The following is a 17,784-nucleotide window of genomic DNA, read 5'->3' as shown; positions in this document are numbered from 1 at the left end:
GCGGGCACTGTACTGGCTGTGATGTCGCATGGGGGCGGTGCGTGCGTTAGTCACGCACCGTCCCAACGTCACCTTCCCGCCTGCTGTCAGATCAGAGGGCAGCGGCGCATGCTTTAAATGTCACAATGGTTTTGCGGCTCCCAGGTTGTTGTTTTTCTTCGGAAACTGGTCCAAGTGGCTCTTTTTGTCTTAAAGGTTGCAGACCCCTGTTCTAGTGTTATGAGAGAGAGGGCGGGAAACTTTTCTCTATCCACTTTCTCCACTTGGAAAAGCATGAGACCTGAAGGATAATCACATGCAATTCCATAAGTCTAGGAAGTGCAAATTAAATTGGTTGGCTTAAAAAGGCAAACTAAAATAATCCATCCTAGCCAAAAACTCTTCCAGCATCCCAGTGTGTGTATGTGTGTGTGTGTGTGTGTGTGTGTGTGTGTACCTTTCCTCCATTCTTTCCAGGCATAGGACCACAATTTAAAGCTCTGTGTCCAAGCACACACATCTCTTTCTTTTTTTGCCCTGAGCTTTATCTGCAAAACCCCACTGTTTAAAACTCAATTGGGAAAACCTGAATTGACATTTGCTTCGACTGAATGCTATAGAGCGGGTTTCTGCAGAGAAATCTCGAGGTAAAACAACTACAACATACAGGCATGGAGTTTTTAGGCATGGACCTGTGGTTGGATAGGTAAGGTAAAGGGACCCCTGACCGTTAGGTCCAGTCGTGGCTGACTCAGGGGTTGCGGCGCTCATCTCGCTTTATTGGCCGAGGGAGCCGGCGTACAGCTTCCGGGTCATGTGGCCAGCATGACTAAGCCGCTTCTGGCGAACCAGAGCAGCGCACAGAAACGCCGTTTACCTTCCCGCCAGAGCGGTACCTATTTATCGACTTGCACTTTGACGTGTTTTCGAACTGCTAGGTTGGCAGGAGCAGGGACTGAGCAAGGGGAGCTCACCCCGTCGCAGGGATTCGAACTGTCGACCTTCCGATTGGCAAGTCCTAGGTTCTGTGGTTTAACCCACAGCGCCAGAGCAGGGCAAAAGGTAAGTTTGGATAAACCCTGTGCCTGAGGTTGCAGCAGCCGCAGGACTTGGAAGATTCCAAGAACAGCCTAAGAACCCCCAAACAGGTGCCTGACACCCTGCTCTCCGGTCAGATGTGTGGAGTTCTACCAAACCTCCAAAACCTGTTTCAAGCTTCCCTGGCTGCTGATCCAGAGAGGGCAGGGAAGCACCTCCCTGCTAAAACTTGAGACTGAGTTGCTTGACAGCTAGTGGCTGCCCAGTGTGCTGGCCCCAACTCCATCCAATATGAGGAATGGTGGTTGCCTTTTCAGCCAGAGTGCTGGTTTTGATGGATTCACATGAGAGAAAGACCTGCACATACAAATACAGGCAACTCCCTGTTTGTGCGGGGGTTAATTTCCAAGGCACTGTGCATTTAAATGAAATCACATATATCTGAAACACCGTTGAAAAAGCCTGCAAACACCCTGTTTTGCCCCTGCCCCTTTTTGTGACGGTTTTGGGTCACTTCTGGGTCCTGTGAGATATGTGCACATATTGGATGCATCTGAAATGGTTGCTGCCTGTAACAGGTTCTAAATGGTGTGCACTACGTCCATCTGAAGTTTCTAAACCATACAGGAAGGGTGAATTTGATTTAAATCACTAGTCAGTAAGACTTGATTTAAATAATTTTTTTACAGAAAGACATTCTTGCTCGTATAATCTTAATATTTACAACCAGATGAAGGTTTCATTTTTGGAATAATAAATTTTTAGAGTAGTTTTTACAGTTATATCAAAAATTACTGATTTGGTTATACTATTAGAAATAGAAAGACCAATAATTATGAAATTATTGTGAGGTTTAATAAGTTAACTGTTTATATTTGGACAGCTTTTCTGCTGTACTTTATTGGAAGGAGAAAAATCATCATTTCCTTAATAACAATTTTAACAATTTATTTAACTAAAGCAATAACATTATAGCATATGTATCCATGTTTGTTAACTGATGTGGTTAAACAATTAAAAATAATCTTATTTTAGCACACATGAAAAACTTAAAACAAATCCTTATTTCCTGATGAATAGCTTTTGGATTATAATGTAACTTAAATAGAAAACTAAAGGAAGATTTTTCCTCCAAAAGCATTTTATTTTAAAAATCCAAGTTAAATTTAAAAAAATCCAATTTTAAATTTATTATTATTATTATTATTATTATTATTATTATTATTATTATTATTATTATTATTATTATTATAATGGTTTTTTCCCCATCCCGCATACAAGCCAGTCTTAGCTTACATGAGGGAGTGTTCTATGGAAATCCTACACAGATGGCACTGCACACCAGTGCAAACTGCCCATATGGCATCACAATCTTCTCAGAACTGTTGGTAAAAGAGGCACCTTTCCAATCTATGGTGGGGCTGCTCACAGGGTTGTTGTGGGGATTAAATGAAGAGGGGAAGAACCAAGAGGAAGGCACATTTGGCAAACCCTCAACATGATCAACTCCCCCCCAGAAACCTATGTCCCCACTGTGGAAGGACGTGTGGATCCAGAATTGGCCTCCACAGTCACTTACGGACTCACTGCTAAGACCGTTTTCATGGAAGGCAATCTTACTCGGCTACGAGTGACAGCCAAAGATGAAGAAAGAAGCAACCTTGGAGAGAAAAATGTGGTATATGAATGCAAATTAATAATAACATCAATACATCTTAAGGTCTTAATAAGTAGACCAATTGCCATTACACCTACAGTTCCCCCACACGCCCGTAGTTAGTTAGCATATTTTTAATCCCACCATGGCAGCTAACATGAAAACACAAAACTGTTAATTATCAAACAGCTCGGCAATAAAATCTAGCAAAAAACAGGACCAATAAGACATTTCAGTAACATTCAGTTCTACTCTGAGATTCAAGGCTGATCCAAGATGTCATCATGGGTTTCCCATATCTTCCCACCCAAACCAATGTGATAATAAATCTCAATTATTTATTGGGTTCCCAATGTTACTGAACATGGTCACTTGATCCAGAATTGGAACATGGAAGTTCAAAACTCAGCAAGTGTTTTAAGAAGCATAAATAACTGTCTTCCCAGGTTGAGTTTTTTATCTCAACAAATGCATCATTATTATTTTTACCCCATTTGGTTTGCAGTGCCTAAGATTTCTGACCTTGGCCACTCACTCTCAGCCTAAGTGACCTCACAAGCTAAAAAGGTGTGTGACCACCAGCGCTGGCAGCCATGTGGGCTCTGTGTGTGCCCCCCATCTGCCCAGTCCACCAGGGGGCCGCAACACTTGCCCTGCCCTGGGTGCCAGCAACCCACAGCATGCCACAACTCCCTCCTTTTACATATCAGGCAAGAGTCATCTTGATTATCTCGCTGTTGCTTCCTGAATCCTTTCCCCCCAACAAGCTCTTTAAGTGGATATTTTCTTTTACCCCAGAATGTGTCTGTTTTGGATTCAAAATCCTTTTCATATATTGAAGTGCTTTTCAGATTTTTTTTGCTGTTAAATTTCTATGAGATGTTTCGGAGGAAGTGAGTCACAAATGCAATCATGTAATTAATATGTTGTGACTAAGGATTCTGCCAGCTAATTATGCCCTGCCTGGAAAAGATGAACCTAAAAAGCTTTTTCTGTTTAGCCTGAAGACCACCTCCCTCTAAAATAAAAAAATCAACTGATACACAAGATAAAAGTCCTCGAGGCTGGAGAATAGCGGGACACACACACACAAACACACAAAAACTAACTAAGGAAACACTCATATACTGTAGTTGCAACTTTAGAAAAACTTCCTATTCAAATAATGCACAATTTTACAAACCTCTTTCACATCCTACCGTGGACATATCTAGCTATCAACGACTGCTAGCTATGATGGTTATGGTCTGCCTCATGCTTCAAAATAGCAGTGGCTGGAAACCAATGGAGAGGAAAGTAACTTTGTCAAACAAAAAGAAAAAAAAGATGAGATTTGTTTGGCATGACTTGTTTTTGAGAAACCCATGCTGGGTCTTAGTAATCACAGCTTCCTTTTCTTGATGCTCACAGACCCACCGTTTAATGATCTGTTCTAGAACCTTTCCTGATATTGATGTCAAACTGATCAATTGGTACTTGTCAAATGAGCCTCGCCAACTTAGAGATTGACCAGCGATGCTCCTGCAAATGATCTCAAGCTGGGGGATGAGGGTTCAGGCAATCCCTGGGCCTACGATGTTCAGGTCTTTGTAACTTAATACAAGGAACTTTAGCCTAGCTCGGTAAGAGATGGGCAGCCAGTGCAGCTGTTTCAAAGATGGCATCAATTGTCCTCAGCCTGAAGCTCCCATCAGCAATCTGGCTGCAGCATTCTGCCCCAGCTGGAGCTTCTAAATGGGCCCAAGGGCAGCCCCACATAGAGCTCATTGCAGTAATCCAGCTTTGAGGTTACCAGTGCATGTCCTACAGTGGCCCAGCTGTCCCTATCCAGGAACTGGCTAACCAGACAAATATGTTAAGTGTTAAACCACTTTTGAAATTGCTGACTTGGGGAAGGAATTGGGGGAGGGGGTCTCCTAACAACTCTAACTATCCTCAACAAACTACAAACCCCAGGATGTTTTAGAGGAAGCCATGGTTGTTTAAAGTGGTATGATACTACTTAAAATATATAGTCCAGTTGGGCCACACACCCCAGAACCTTCCTGACCCTAGTGAGGTTGGAGAGCTTTCAAGCACACCACACTCAAAGAGGTTTGCAACCGAGCTAAAGGGTCCCAGGGTCTCACAGCATTGCATTATAGAGATGGAAGGAGCACAAAGAGTCACCTAGTCCAGTTCACAGCAATGCAGGAATCTCAGCTAACAAATCATAGACCTGTTGCTTCCCCGCTCCTCCACATGCAGCTGCTGGGTGACCTTGGGCCAGTCACACTTCTTTGAAGTCTCTCAGCCCTACTCACCTCACAGAGTGTTTGTTGTGGGGGAGGAAGGGAAAGGAGAATGTTAGCCGCTTTGAGACTCCTTCGGGTAGTGATAAAGCGGGATATCAAATCCAAACTCCTCCTCCTCCTCTTCTTCTTCTTCTTGTGGGCCTGGACTCCTAGGCTAAGGTTACGAGATTTTTTTCAATGAATCTGGGGACACTTTTCAACTTCAGTAGGAATGACAGAATTTTGTCTGGGGACTGATTTGTAAATCCAGGGACTGTCCCCAGGAAACAGGGATCTCTGGTAACCTTATCCTAGTCACAAGGGTCATACAGGTGGGCAGAGAGTATCGTGTTCAAATCAGTACGCATCACGGAGCGGAGAGGGCTAAATGCTATCTGGAGCCTGGGATATTATTAGCTGTGCCTCGAGCAAGCCTCAAACTGCCTTGAGTGGGCGGATCAAGTAATATTTAATGCAAGGAGTCAAACCAGTTGGGTAAAGCACAATCCTCTCTTACACACTTTCCCATGCAAGAAACTACAGGATTCTCCTCTGGCCAATTTAACTTACTTTAATCATTTTCCTTGCCTTCGGGATACTCTGTGGTTGTTCTTCTAGTAATGGGAGGAGAGAAAACAGAAAACACAGAATGTCCAAAAAAGAGCCTGCTCATTGGGATGTTTTTACTTCAAGTAATATTTTCCTTTCTAAACTACCTAGGCATGAAGAAACAAAAACAATGGGTACTTACTTGATATGGGATATTTTGCAAGTTTCTAGTCCCTGGTGATGGTGGGGCCCCCTTTGACAACATGGCAAGAGAACGCTGTCTGCAACAACACCCACCAACTGCTGGTGTGGCACAGTGATTACAATACCAGGCTATGACCTGGGAGCTGACAGTTAAATCCCCCCTCAGCCATGAAGCTCAACTGAGTGACAGCTTAACCTACCTCACAGAGTTGTTGTCTGGATGAAATGGTGAGGTGGAGAACCATGTGCACCACACCTTCAGCTCCTTGGAAGGGAGGTGGGATACAAAGGAGATAATAATTGTATAAAAAGCTCTACCATTAGGCTTCATTTGTCTTCAGTAGATTTTTTGACACGTGTGGGTAGAGCATGAGACTCTTAATCTCAGGGTTGTGGGTTCAAGCCTCACATTGGGGGAAAAATCTGCAATGCAGAGGGTTGGACTAGATGACTCTTGTGGTCCCTTCCAACTCTACAATTCTATGATTACTTACACACACACACACACACACACACACACACACACACACACACACACACACTGCTGTTCATAAAAATAAAAAAGAGAGCTGCAGGGTAGACCAGCCTTTGGCAGCCTGCTGCTCTCCCAATGCATTTGACTGACAGATAGACTTACTTACTTATTGCATTTATAGAATTGTATAATAATAGTTAGAAGCGACCCTAAGGGTCATCTAGTCCAACCCCCCTGCAATGTTTACACACAGCAAGATTCCAAAACTGGGTGGGGTTTGCAGGATCTGGGATAATCTCATAACATTTGAGAAGCACTGGCACAAGAAACCCTAACTCCAGTCTGATTACTTCCCACAAGTTTTAAAAGTTGCTATCTAGTTTAAAAATAAAATAAAATAAAATAAAATAAAATTACAAAGTGTGAGTCCTGCAAAACAAATGTTGTAGTGTGTCCTTCCTTCAAAAAGCAGAGTCCCTGGTCCGGATTCTAGGCAGCCATTTCCCCACAACGCAAGAGATTCTGCTCCTTCCCTCCCACCCGACTTTCTTTTCAATTATCTTCCTCTACATTCCATGGCTACTTGGCATACTCAAATGGAACTGCAATCTTATGTTTAATGTTTCATTCATATCTCAGATTTCTTCAAAGGAGCTCAGCATAAAGTACATTGTTCACCACCCCCACTTTTTATCCTCACAACCACCCTGTGAGGAAGGTTAGGCGAAGCCTGATGGGCTTCATGACTGAGAAGGAAAGTGAAACCTGGTCTCCCAGGTGCTAGTCTAACATTCAAAATGCTACACCAGTTCTTCTTTCCCCCCTTAAGGTGTTTATTCTTGCAACTCATTCAAGATTCAAATTCCAGGACTGATCGCTTGCCAAAAGATTCATAGAAACTACATAAAGGCTTGCCTGGTTCATGAAACAGAAGTTTTTAAACAAAGTTGTAGCACTTCTTGGGCCTAATGTTAAACATTGCTGAATATTGCACTTGTTTACTCTGTTTGGCAGATGCACCTCTGTCCAAATTCCTTATCTCTTCACAACCATCAGGATTAAGGGAGTGGGGCAAGCTGTTGCATATATTGCAGAACTGTTCTGGCATGCGATGCAATGCCATAACGAGACCACAATCCTGAAGGTTTTGCAATGCTAGCACAGGACCTAAGGGAGTACGGTTATACCACTTGGAAAGCTTCAGAAAGAGAAGTCTGAATGTCGCACAAAATCCAGTACAGATATTCTTTCATGGATCTATGGAAGCATTCCATTATGGATATTCCAGAAGCGTTTTGGATTTCTTCCTTGCAAGCACATCAAGATTTGCACAACGCACTCAAGGTGTGTCTTCCTCATTACAAAGAATGAGGAGGTAATGCAGTCTGCAAAGGGTGATAGGGATCTCCATATGCTCTTCTGCACAAACGCTTAGAATCAGATGCTTCATTGCAGGAACTGCAGAAGATGGGAAGGTTTGGCCTTAAAAAAAAAACTTTTCATATAAATTTGTATTAACCATCAGGGATACAATTAAACTTATCTTGTTGAAATTTATTCATTCATTTAAACAATATTTCAGTACGTGTTTTAGTCTTATGCTTCCATATACAACTGTGATTATTTACTTCCGGAAGTATTTGAATTTGTTGGGATAGTCATTTAAAATGTTTTTATACTTACTGGTGGAGGGAGAAAGAGGCAGGTTTTTCGGGGGGATGGGGAACAAGATGTTTTAAGAAGAAAAGCTGAAAACGTGTGTAGATAAAAGTACAGCAACCCTGTGAGGCAGGTTGAGAGAGGGAGTGACCAGCCCCAAAGGTCACATCCAGTGAGCTTCATGGTTGAGCTGGGTATTTGAACCCTACTCTATCCCTTTATTTTCCCCACCCCAGTCTTGAAGGCTCTTTTTACACAAGCTGCAGGCCACCTTTCCCAGCTGCTTTCCCATGAGCTGCTGCTCTCAATCTCAGTCCCAAAAATGATCTCAGAAATACATTACATGCACGTCCTTCCATTACATCCTTCCCTGTGTGCTGACTAGATAAATGAGATCACTTTGGAGAAGAGGAATTGCACTTATTTGCAATTCAGAACAACAGTATTTGGAACAGGAAGATGGTAGTGTTTTGCCGCCCTAGTAGCTGTTAGACGAATCCCACATTACATTGTCAGAGTCCACAACATATTGTGCAGCCACTGCAGGGTCCAGAAATACTCAGGAAGGTCAGCTGTTAAAAAAAATAGACCACAGTCCAGAAAGATCTCTTGTTGTTGTTGTTGTTGTTGTTAGTTTATCTATATGCCACCCATTTTGGACGACTTCCAGCAAATTATAGAAACACAGTAAAACATCATGCATTAAAAACTTCCATGCTGGCCACATGACCTGGAAAAAACTGTCTGCGGACAAACACTGGCTCCCTCGGCCTGTAAAGCGAGATGAGCGCCGCAACCCCAGAGTCGTTCGCAACTGGACTTAGCTGTCAGGGGTCCTTTACCTTTACATACAGGGCTACATTCAGATGTCTTCTATAAGTCCTATATCTCTTTGACATCTGGCAGGAGGGCATTCTACAAGGCAGGCATGACTAGAAGGGCCTCTACCTGGTTCACTGGAACTGCACTTCTCACAGTGAGGGAACCACCAGAAGGCCCTCGGAGGTGGAACGAACGATGGGGATGGAGATGTTACTTCAGGTATACAGGACCGAGGCATCTTCCTCTTTTTCCAGCCCTCATTAGGGCCATTTGCTCATCCTCTCCACCCCACACAAAATGCACACTTGCTGTGCCCTTACCAACATCTACATGTTAAAGAGAACACCTAGAAGCAAATTCATGTTAGTGACCTTTCAAGCATTGTGACAAGCTAGAGCCTTGGGTACAAAAAGTACCAAAAGACACTGCATTTCTGAGATATTTTTATGTTTCTCATCCCTCAAGGAAAAGAAGCAGAATTTCCTTTCAAAATTCTCCATCATCATTGTGGGGCCCTAGGATCTCAGGGTCTTAGCATGCCAAGAGCTTAACATGAGTCAACAGTGTCATGCAGCAGCAATAAAAAGCTAGTGTGGTGACAGGCTGCATCAACAGAAGTCCAGTATCCAGATCAAAGGAAGTCATAGTATCATTTATTCTGCCTTGGGTAGACCCCACCGGTCTACCCCACTGGAGGTCCTGTGTTCTGAGCATTACAATTTAGGAAGAGAATTGACCACTTGGAACACAGAATCATAGAATGTGCAGAGGAGGGCAACCAAGATGATCAAGGGTCTGGGAACCAAGCCTTAGGAGGAATGGTTGAGGGAGTTGGATATCTTTAACTTTGAAAAGAGGAGACCGAGAGGAAATATGATCTTCAAATATCTGAAGGGTTTTCACGTGGAAGGTGGAGTAAGCTTGTTTTCTGGAGGGTAGGACTCAAACCAACAAATTCAAGGTACAAGAAAGGAGATTCTGACTAAACATGAGGAAGAACTTTATGGTGGTAAGAGCCATTTGACAGTGGAACAGACTCTCACGAGAGGTGGTGGACTATCCTTCCCTGGAGATTTTTAAACTTGTTGTCTCCAGAACTAGACACAGTTGTTTAAGGACAAGATAGCCTCTAGCAAGCTGGTGCCCCCCAGATTCTTTGTACTACAGCTCCCAGCATCAAACAGCCATGCTGGCTGGGGGCTGGGGGGCTCTGGAGTCCAAAAACATGGAGGGCATCAGATTGGGAAAGGCTGCAGCAGGCTGTACAAGGGCAAACAAAGCCAACTCATTTCTGTCCCTGGACTCTCCTCTCTCTGAGGCAATGTATATGTGTAAATTCTCTCTCTTTACACCAATTTGCAGGAGCTAGAGAGTGTGAGAATTCTCATCCCACGACACTCCTGGGATTGCTTGTCCCTAGTGTGAGAAAGGAAACAGTTGGCTGAGACCTGAGGTTTATAATTAATATCTACCAGTGCCCTTTCCTGACCAAATAAAAAGGCAATTAGGAGGAGAATCTAATCAAAAACTGCTTGGCTTTAAAAAAAAATCCTTGTAACCCAATGTTTGCTCACATTTATTGAAAAATGTATTATCCACAATAGAAACTGTAAACTGCCTTTTGCAATCTGAAAGCTGCCCGTCTTCCAAATCTCATTCCAGTCAGCTGGGGGTGGGGGTCAGGAATAGGATAGTTTCACACATTCATGCAAACAGAAAAAAGGTGGGCAGATTCTCATTTTGTGATTTAACTCACGGAAGACCCATCCCAGGTTTCAGAAAGCTACAGCGGCCTTGCCTGTTATTACACCCTCTTGCTACTTGAAAGGATTTCTGCTCCTGTTGTTAATTGGTGATTTATTATGGTGTGGGCTTAATAGGTTTCGTGCTCATATTGTTTGAGGCTTTATGGCGGCTGTAAGCCACCTTGCATTCGTGTTTTGAAAGCAGATGGGATATGAATTGTTTATACATCAAGAAGCACAGCGCTACTACCCCCAGCTTCTAATATGTAACCGCCAAATCTTCTTGATCAAGTACCTGATGGACATATAGGATGATAGAATTTTAAGGCTGGGAGGCATCCCACAGGGTCCTCTAGTCCAATACCCTGCAATGCAGTAATCACAGCTAAAGGACCTGGTGCAATAAGTGCTGTCAATCCAATTGGTAGCAGTGACCACAGTGCTGTTCAATTAAATATGCATCTGAGTGGCCAAGTGGTCAATGGGGTCAGATTTTATGTCAAAAGGATAAACTTCCCCAAAATGAGATGGGGGTGGAGGGAGAGAAAATGGAAAGGCAGTGACTGCCAATAATGTGGATGGCTTTAAAAGAGGCTTAGACAAGTTCATGCAGGAGGAGAGGGCTATTGATGGCTACTAGCCTTGATAGCTATGCTCTGCCTCCATCGTTGGAGGTAGCAATGCTTCTGAATACCAGCTGTTGGAAACCACAAGAGGGGAGAGGGCTCTTGCTTACTGTTTTCTCAAAAGAGGCACTGCGAGAAAAGGATGCTGGACTGGCCTAATCCAGCAGGCTCTTTTTACCCTCTTATGAGGCCACCTCCAAGAATATCTACTACTCCTGGTAGCACAGTCTGAAGAGAAGAGGAGGCGATTTCCCAACTATTGCAGCACTGAGCTTGTGCAGAGAAGCTCAGCATTGCAAAGAGGAGGTAAAAATACACAGTGCTGCTGCTCCTTGCAACATCACTGAATGAGATGACTCGCCCTTTTTACAGCACCACTGACAGCAGAATCAAGTGCTTCCAAAACAGAAAGGAATACCACAATAATGTCAGGGGTCACATTATGGTGAGAAGACACTTTCTTCAACCTGTAGGTCAATCTAGCTAAAGACTGTCTCAACACTGACTGACAGCAGCTCCCCAGGGTTTCTGGGGCAGGGGATTTCTACCAGAAGGTGCCATTGAGAATTGAAGCTGGGACCTTATGCATGCAAGGCACTGGAGAAACAGCTCTTTCCCATAGAAACAGATCAAAATTCTAGTCCTTACGGTTTTAAAAAGAAAAGGAGCTGAATGAAATGGGAAGCTGCCTAATATTGAATCAAACCACTGGTCTCTCTACCTTAGCACTGTCTGTCCTGGCTGGCAGCAGCTCTCCAGGATTTCAGACAAGGTTTCAGGCCCACAGACCGCAAGCTCACCTTTCCACTCAGTTTTACATTGTGAATTTTAATTCTTAAGCCACCTTTGGAAGGAGAGAGGAGACAGCAAACAACTGAAAGGTTCCAGTGGTAGCAGCAACATGCACCACTTTGAATTCTTCCAAGCAACACAACACGTGTCTGCGGACCTAGCTTCAGCCTGATACATCAAGTGCTGTTAGATGCGTGCCACAAATATGGGGTGGAGGAGAAGGCTGGCAGGAGGTGAGATTTAAGCATCGTAAACAAGCAGTAGTGTAGCAGGGGGGCAAAATCATGAGAGGCGCAACCAGACGCCTCCACAACAGGCTCCCTGCTGTGCTCCTTCCAGAGCTGTGGGAGACAGTTCACACCCGGGCTGGGCCTTCGCCCTTTGGGGCTGGGTGGTGCCTCCTTTTCCTTGGATGTCTGCCTGGGCTGGCCGAGAGGCGAGGGCTTGCTCAGCCAGCATGGGTGCGCGGTCTGCCCTCCATACCTGCACCTTGCCACTGACTGCTACCAGTGTGCTGCCTGGCGTGGCCAAGAGGGAGGGAGCAGGAGTGTACCGCCACTGCCACAGCCCACCAAGTAGGGAGGGAGGCAGGAAAGTGCCTGAGAGGGGAAGGCCCCACCCCTGGCATGCACTCCAGCTTCCCACTTGCCCTGCCCCAGGTGCTGGCAATTCATGCTACACAACTGTAATCAAGCAATATGTGTCAGTGGGGGTCAATGGAGTCAACATGATATACAGTGGTACCTCAGGTTAAATACTTAATTCATTCCGGAGGTCCGTTCTTAACCTGAAACTGTTCTTAACTTGAAGCACCACTTTAGCTAATGGGGCCTCCCGCTGCTGCCATGCTGCCGGAGCCCGATTTCTGTTCTCATCCTGAAGCAAAGTTCTTAACCCAAGGTAATATTTCTGGGTTAGCGGAGTCTTAACCTGAAGCATATGTAACCTGAAGCATATGTAACCCCAGGTACCACTGTAGTGGGTAGAATATCACACTAGGACTTGGGAGAAACCAGTTTTCTAATCCCCACTCGGCCCTGAAGCTCATTCACAGCCTAAAGTACTAAAATTCTAAGAGGCAGGGTGTGGGAAATTCATGCCATCACGATCTGCTCCTCGCTTTCCCATGACAATCCTGAGAGATCCCTTCTCCTCCTGTCCCAAACATAGCTAATTTGAGGCAATTAAATTCCAATGTGAGCTGGTAACTAGTAATGCCAAAATAAACAGCGCACGCTTGACTTTTAAGCCTGATGTGATGAAATGCCTTTGAATAAATAGGAGCAAAACGAGGCAGGGGGGGGACAGAATGAAAACAGAAAGTGCACTTCCCTGCTGGGTTTATCTGGTGTAGAATTACTTACCCACCACAAGTCATGGGGAGAAAAGGTTGTTTCACAGCAGCGAGAATCAGAGCAGTCTCGACTGCATCGTGGTGAAGTTTGTAGGCAAAGGTACAGCTGCCATGGCGAGAAGGCCTACAGGTGGCTCCATAGACCAGGTGGAGCTTTGTGTAAGGGCAACCCATTCACTCTGACTGACTGATTAAGCAGAAATGTGTGAGCAGCAAGCTTTGTGCATGTGGACCTGCTTCCATCAAAGTGAGTGGGTTGGGCCCTCCAGTTAACAGAACCCTGTTTGTGCAATAAGGGAGTACCTTTGGAACTCACTTCCTGGCAAAGCTAGTCTTGCTTTGTTCTTCCATTGGCTGGTGAAAACCTTCTTATTCCAACAGGCTTTGGGGAACTGCCTGTTTTTAATGAGGGGGGTGGTTTTATGGTAATGAGTCCCTATATAGGAAAAAGGCATGGTACAGTAATAATAGTATTACTATAGTATAGTACTATTAGTAAACCGTGTCTTTTACCTGCAGGAAATAATAATAATAAAAATTATATTTATTTTTATCCCACCTTTTCCCCACACTGCAACTTAAAGCATCTGACGCAATTTTAAACAAACACAGATAAAATACAAAAAGCTAAAAAGATATAAAACATAATAGTTTAAAAGTAACTGAACTCTAATCAAATTAAAACAATAAAGTATAAAGCAAGTCTATTAAAATGCACATAACATCACAGCACCAATTCTTTCATTAAAAGCAGCCAATTCCCAAAGTCCTGTCAGAATAAAACGGTGTTCACCAGCTGGCACAAGGACAGCCAGGAAGGAGCAAGTCTGGCTTCTTTAAGAAAGGAGTTCCTAAGTTGCCACGGAGCAGCCACCAAGAAGGCTCTGTCCCACATCCCCACCAATTGTGCCTGTGAGGGGAGGGGGTGGGACAGAGAGAAAGGCCTCCTCCAAAGATTTCAAAGCTCAGGCAGATTCATATGAGGGAATACAGTTTTCCAGAGTCTGGACCTAAGCCTCTTAGGGCTTTATAGCTCATAACCAGCCCTTTAAATTGCAGCAAGGGACTCATCTACTTCCTATAACCAGCCAAAGTCAACAGTCTGGCTACAGCTCTCTGAGCCAGTTGGAGTTTCTGGGCACTTTTCAAAGGCAGCCCCATTAGAATGTGTTACAGTAGTCGAGAAGTTATGTTGCTGGATTTGGAGCAGAAATTTACTATTTGCTAGGCAATGGGCAGATAATTCCCTTATTTATCAATGCACGTGCACATTCCCCAAGCAATTGTCAGAATTCCCCAAGCAACTGAAAACTGGGACACACACTTCTTTAAATTAAATAGGAGGGTGTACTTAGAAATGTAGGGTGCTGCCTTCACACCATGGCTCCGTGAAGCCCAATGACTGGCAGAAGCTCTCCAGGGAGAAGACTGCGATGTGGTATGGTGTCCACCTTATCTGAAGGGCTGTCCCATGGAAAACAGAGCAAGCTTGTGTTCTTCTACCCCACAAGGCAGGACCCAAACCAATGGGTTCAAATGGAAAAAAAGAAGATTCTAACTAAACATCAGGAAGAAATTTCTGATGGCAAGAGCCATTCGACAATGGAACGGACTGCCTCAAAAGGCGGTGGACTCTCCTTCATTGGAGGTTTTTAAAGAGAGGTTGGATGGCCACCTGTCAGGGATGCTTTAGCTGTAACTCCTGCATTGCAGGGAGTTGGACTATGGTTACTAGATTTTTTTCAAGGAATCTGTGGACACTTAAAAAAATAATAATTCATGCTTTATTTTAGGAAAGGGTTCCCCGGAGTTCTTGACCTTTTTTTAGGGGGGGGACCCCAAAGTTGTTGGTCGCACACCTCAACACAAGGCAGGCGGAGAAGCCCATCTACAAGCACACAAATGCCAAAAAAAAGAGGTTGGAGGTGGTGGGGGAGAGAGATGGAGATTTAACTGGTGGTGGTAGTGTCCTGTTACCAGAGGTGGACAAACAGTGGACTCACACACAGCCCTCCTCACAAGAGGGAGGGAGGCTCTATCTCCCAGGAACATTTCAATCCCCAGCCCCCTGCGCCCCACTCCTGGCGGGAAGGCAGCGTGGCACTGCTGGGGACAAGGGGCGCTGCAGCACCTGCCTTGCCCCCCATTAAACTCACCATGTCCACAGTGGCCGTTGGAGGGAGAGGAGGCAGAGAAAGCAAAGGAGCCTGCCTATCTTCCTCCCCCCCCCCATTCCCCCCTCAGCCTTCGTTTTCGCGCCTCTTTGTTCCCGTGAGAAGCCGCCGCCACGCTCCGTCACTCTCTCACACAACGCGGCACAGCCCTTTTCTATGCTTCTCATCCTCTTCTTCACCGCCTAAGCACTCCCCCCCCCAACTCGGGTGCACAGAGCCCTCAGCAGAAGAGCGCCGTGGGCTCTTCTGCTGCAGGCAGCTCTGTGCGAGTTCAGGGCGAGCGCTGATCGAGGAAGCAAGCCAGAAAGAAGCTCTCTGGCTCGCGCCTCGGTTTAAATAGCCCCCCCCCGCCAGTGGATTGGCTGGCTGGAACTTTGACGTGTCCAGGACCTCCAGTGCTGCTCGCTGCCATGGCGTCCACCATGTTGCCTCGCCAGAAGTCCCCAGGCATAAATCCGGGGACATTAATTAAAAACCGGGGACATTCCGGGGACAGATTTTGTCCAGGGACAGATTGGTGAATCCGGGGACTGTCCCCCATCTGGTAACCCTAAGTTGGACTAGATGACCATTGGAAAGTCTTCCAATTCTGTGTTTCAGAAATGAGTCTTCCCAGCCCTACTGATATGGAAATGAATGGACCTGGAAGCTCTGGGTACCAATTGTACCCAGAACTAAAATAGTTATGGCATCAGCTCTGCCTTAAGAGCATAAGCACATAAGAACAACCAACCGGATCAGGCCAATGGCCCACCTTGTCCAGCATCCAGTTCTCGCAGGAGCCGATCAGATGCCCATGGGAAACCAGCGAGCAGGATCTGACCACAAGTGCACTCTCTCCTCCTGTGGTTTTCAGCAACTATACTTGAAGATGCAAGCCTACAGCAGAAACTCTTGCAGAGACAGACAACCGATTGATCTGATAATACATACCTGATGAAAACACAGCAGAACAACCAGTCCTCAATGAAGGGAGCTGAGCAAGATGAGGACAGCAAATCACGCAGAGATGCAGCATAGCTCTTGAAACACATCTCACTCTTTTGGGAGCTAATGAGGACCCTTAAGAGGCCAGCCAAGGTCTTACAAATAAACTTGTCTTACTAGCTCAGCAACATAATCCTCTATTAGATTCTAACCATCACTGGGCACTACACCCAGGAAATTGAAAAGGATTCAGGACATCATCTATACTGACCCCATCAAACTGTAACGTAATTTTTGTTTAATAGGAGCACTTAGCTATTTAATTATTATTTTTTCTCTTTTTTGAGGCATGCCAGCAGTTCTCTCATGAGAACTAGTTTGGGAATTGTTAGCAAACAATATTTTCCACTGTTATATTCTTCCCACAGAAAAATGTTCTCCTTTTAGAAATGCATTGTTTCATAAAATTAGTAACCATCTGTAAACACAGTTCAAGTCAATTTGAGTAACTGGGATCTAAAAATACCATTTGCAATTAAACTTTTAAACTCCCCCCTCACCCAGCAGACTATCCACAGGAAGCACATATTACTTAAGAAGACGGCTTTCTGCACCTTCCATTTTCCTACTGAAACCTAAATAACTTCAAGGAGAAGTTATACACTATTGAGTAGCCCATCTTAAAATATCTACAAGTATCCCAAACACAAATAATTTCAAAGCAGAGCTTTGAATTTCTTTCTACATAACGTTAAGTGCAATTTATCGATTTTCCCCTGCACCCCCCCCATGTCAGATGTTTCCCACCTCTTCTGGCTGTTGGAAAACCTTTTGAAATATTTATACAATTTGTAAAACATTCATTTTTATAGTGTTTTAAGTTTGAGTTTTAAATATAAGGTCAAAGGAACTTGATAAATCATATCCCTAGTGACTGAAGGCAGAATAATATTCAGATCCAACATTTTCTGGAGTACCCACATCACCATTGAACGCGTATGATGATTGATTGCATTTATACCACATATTCCCCCTCCCCCAAAGACTACAATGTAGTGTACGTGGTTCTTCTCATTTACTTCTCACAGCAACCCTATGAGGTGGGTTAGGCTGGGAGAAAGCAGTGACTAGTCGAAAGTCACCCAGTGAGATTCATGGCTGAAACTCTCCTAGGTCCTAGTCTGACAATCTAACCACCACTCCACTGCTTTGTGGTGCTTCCAGTCCTACTTGGATGGATGTTTCCAGAGGGTGATGCTTGGGGAGTGTTCTGTGGCCCCATGGAGCCTTCAATGTGGGGTTCCTCAGGGTTCAATTTTATGCTATTAAACATCTACATGAGACCACTGAGTGGAGTTATCAAGAAGTTTGGAGTACATTGTCTTCAATATGCTGATGACACACAGCTCTACTTCTCCTTTACATCTGCAGGTGTGGCAGCAGATGTGCTGGACCACTGTCTTGGCTCAGTAATGGACTGGAAGAGATCCAACAAACTGAAGCTCAATCC

General features: G+C 44.6%; 1 protein-coding gene across 2 annotated transcripts in view; it reads right to left on the bottom strand.

Annotated features, from left to right (window-relative positions):
- AR (androgen receptor) overlaps positions 1-17,784 on the bottom strand; it is a 246,983-nt gene that overhangs the window by 183,669 nt on the left and 45,530 nt on the right. Inside the window, exon 1 of one of the 2 annotated variants that reach the window (XM_081178718.1) lies at positions 13,184-13,362. The exons of the other annotated variant lie outside the window; for it this stretch is intronic. Coding sequence (XP_081034844.1) covers positions 13,184-13,347 — 164 coding nt within the window. The 5' untranslated portion in view covers positions 13,348-13,362. Of the gene's footprint in view, positions 1-13,183; positions 13,363-17,784 lie in introns of those variants that run through there. 2 annotated transcript variants of the gene reach the window in all.

The sequence above is a fragment of the Podarcis bocagei genome, assembly GCF_964188305.1.
Source record: "Podarcis bocagei genome assembly, chromosome: Z".
NCBI classification, from domain to species: domain Eukaryota; kingdom Metazoa; phylum Chordata; class Lepidosauria; order Squamata; family Lacertidae; genus Podarcis; species Podarcis bocagei.
The sequence above is the reverse complement of the archived record's forward strand: the minus strand, read 5'-3'. Positions and strand labels throughout refer to the sequence as shown.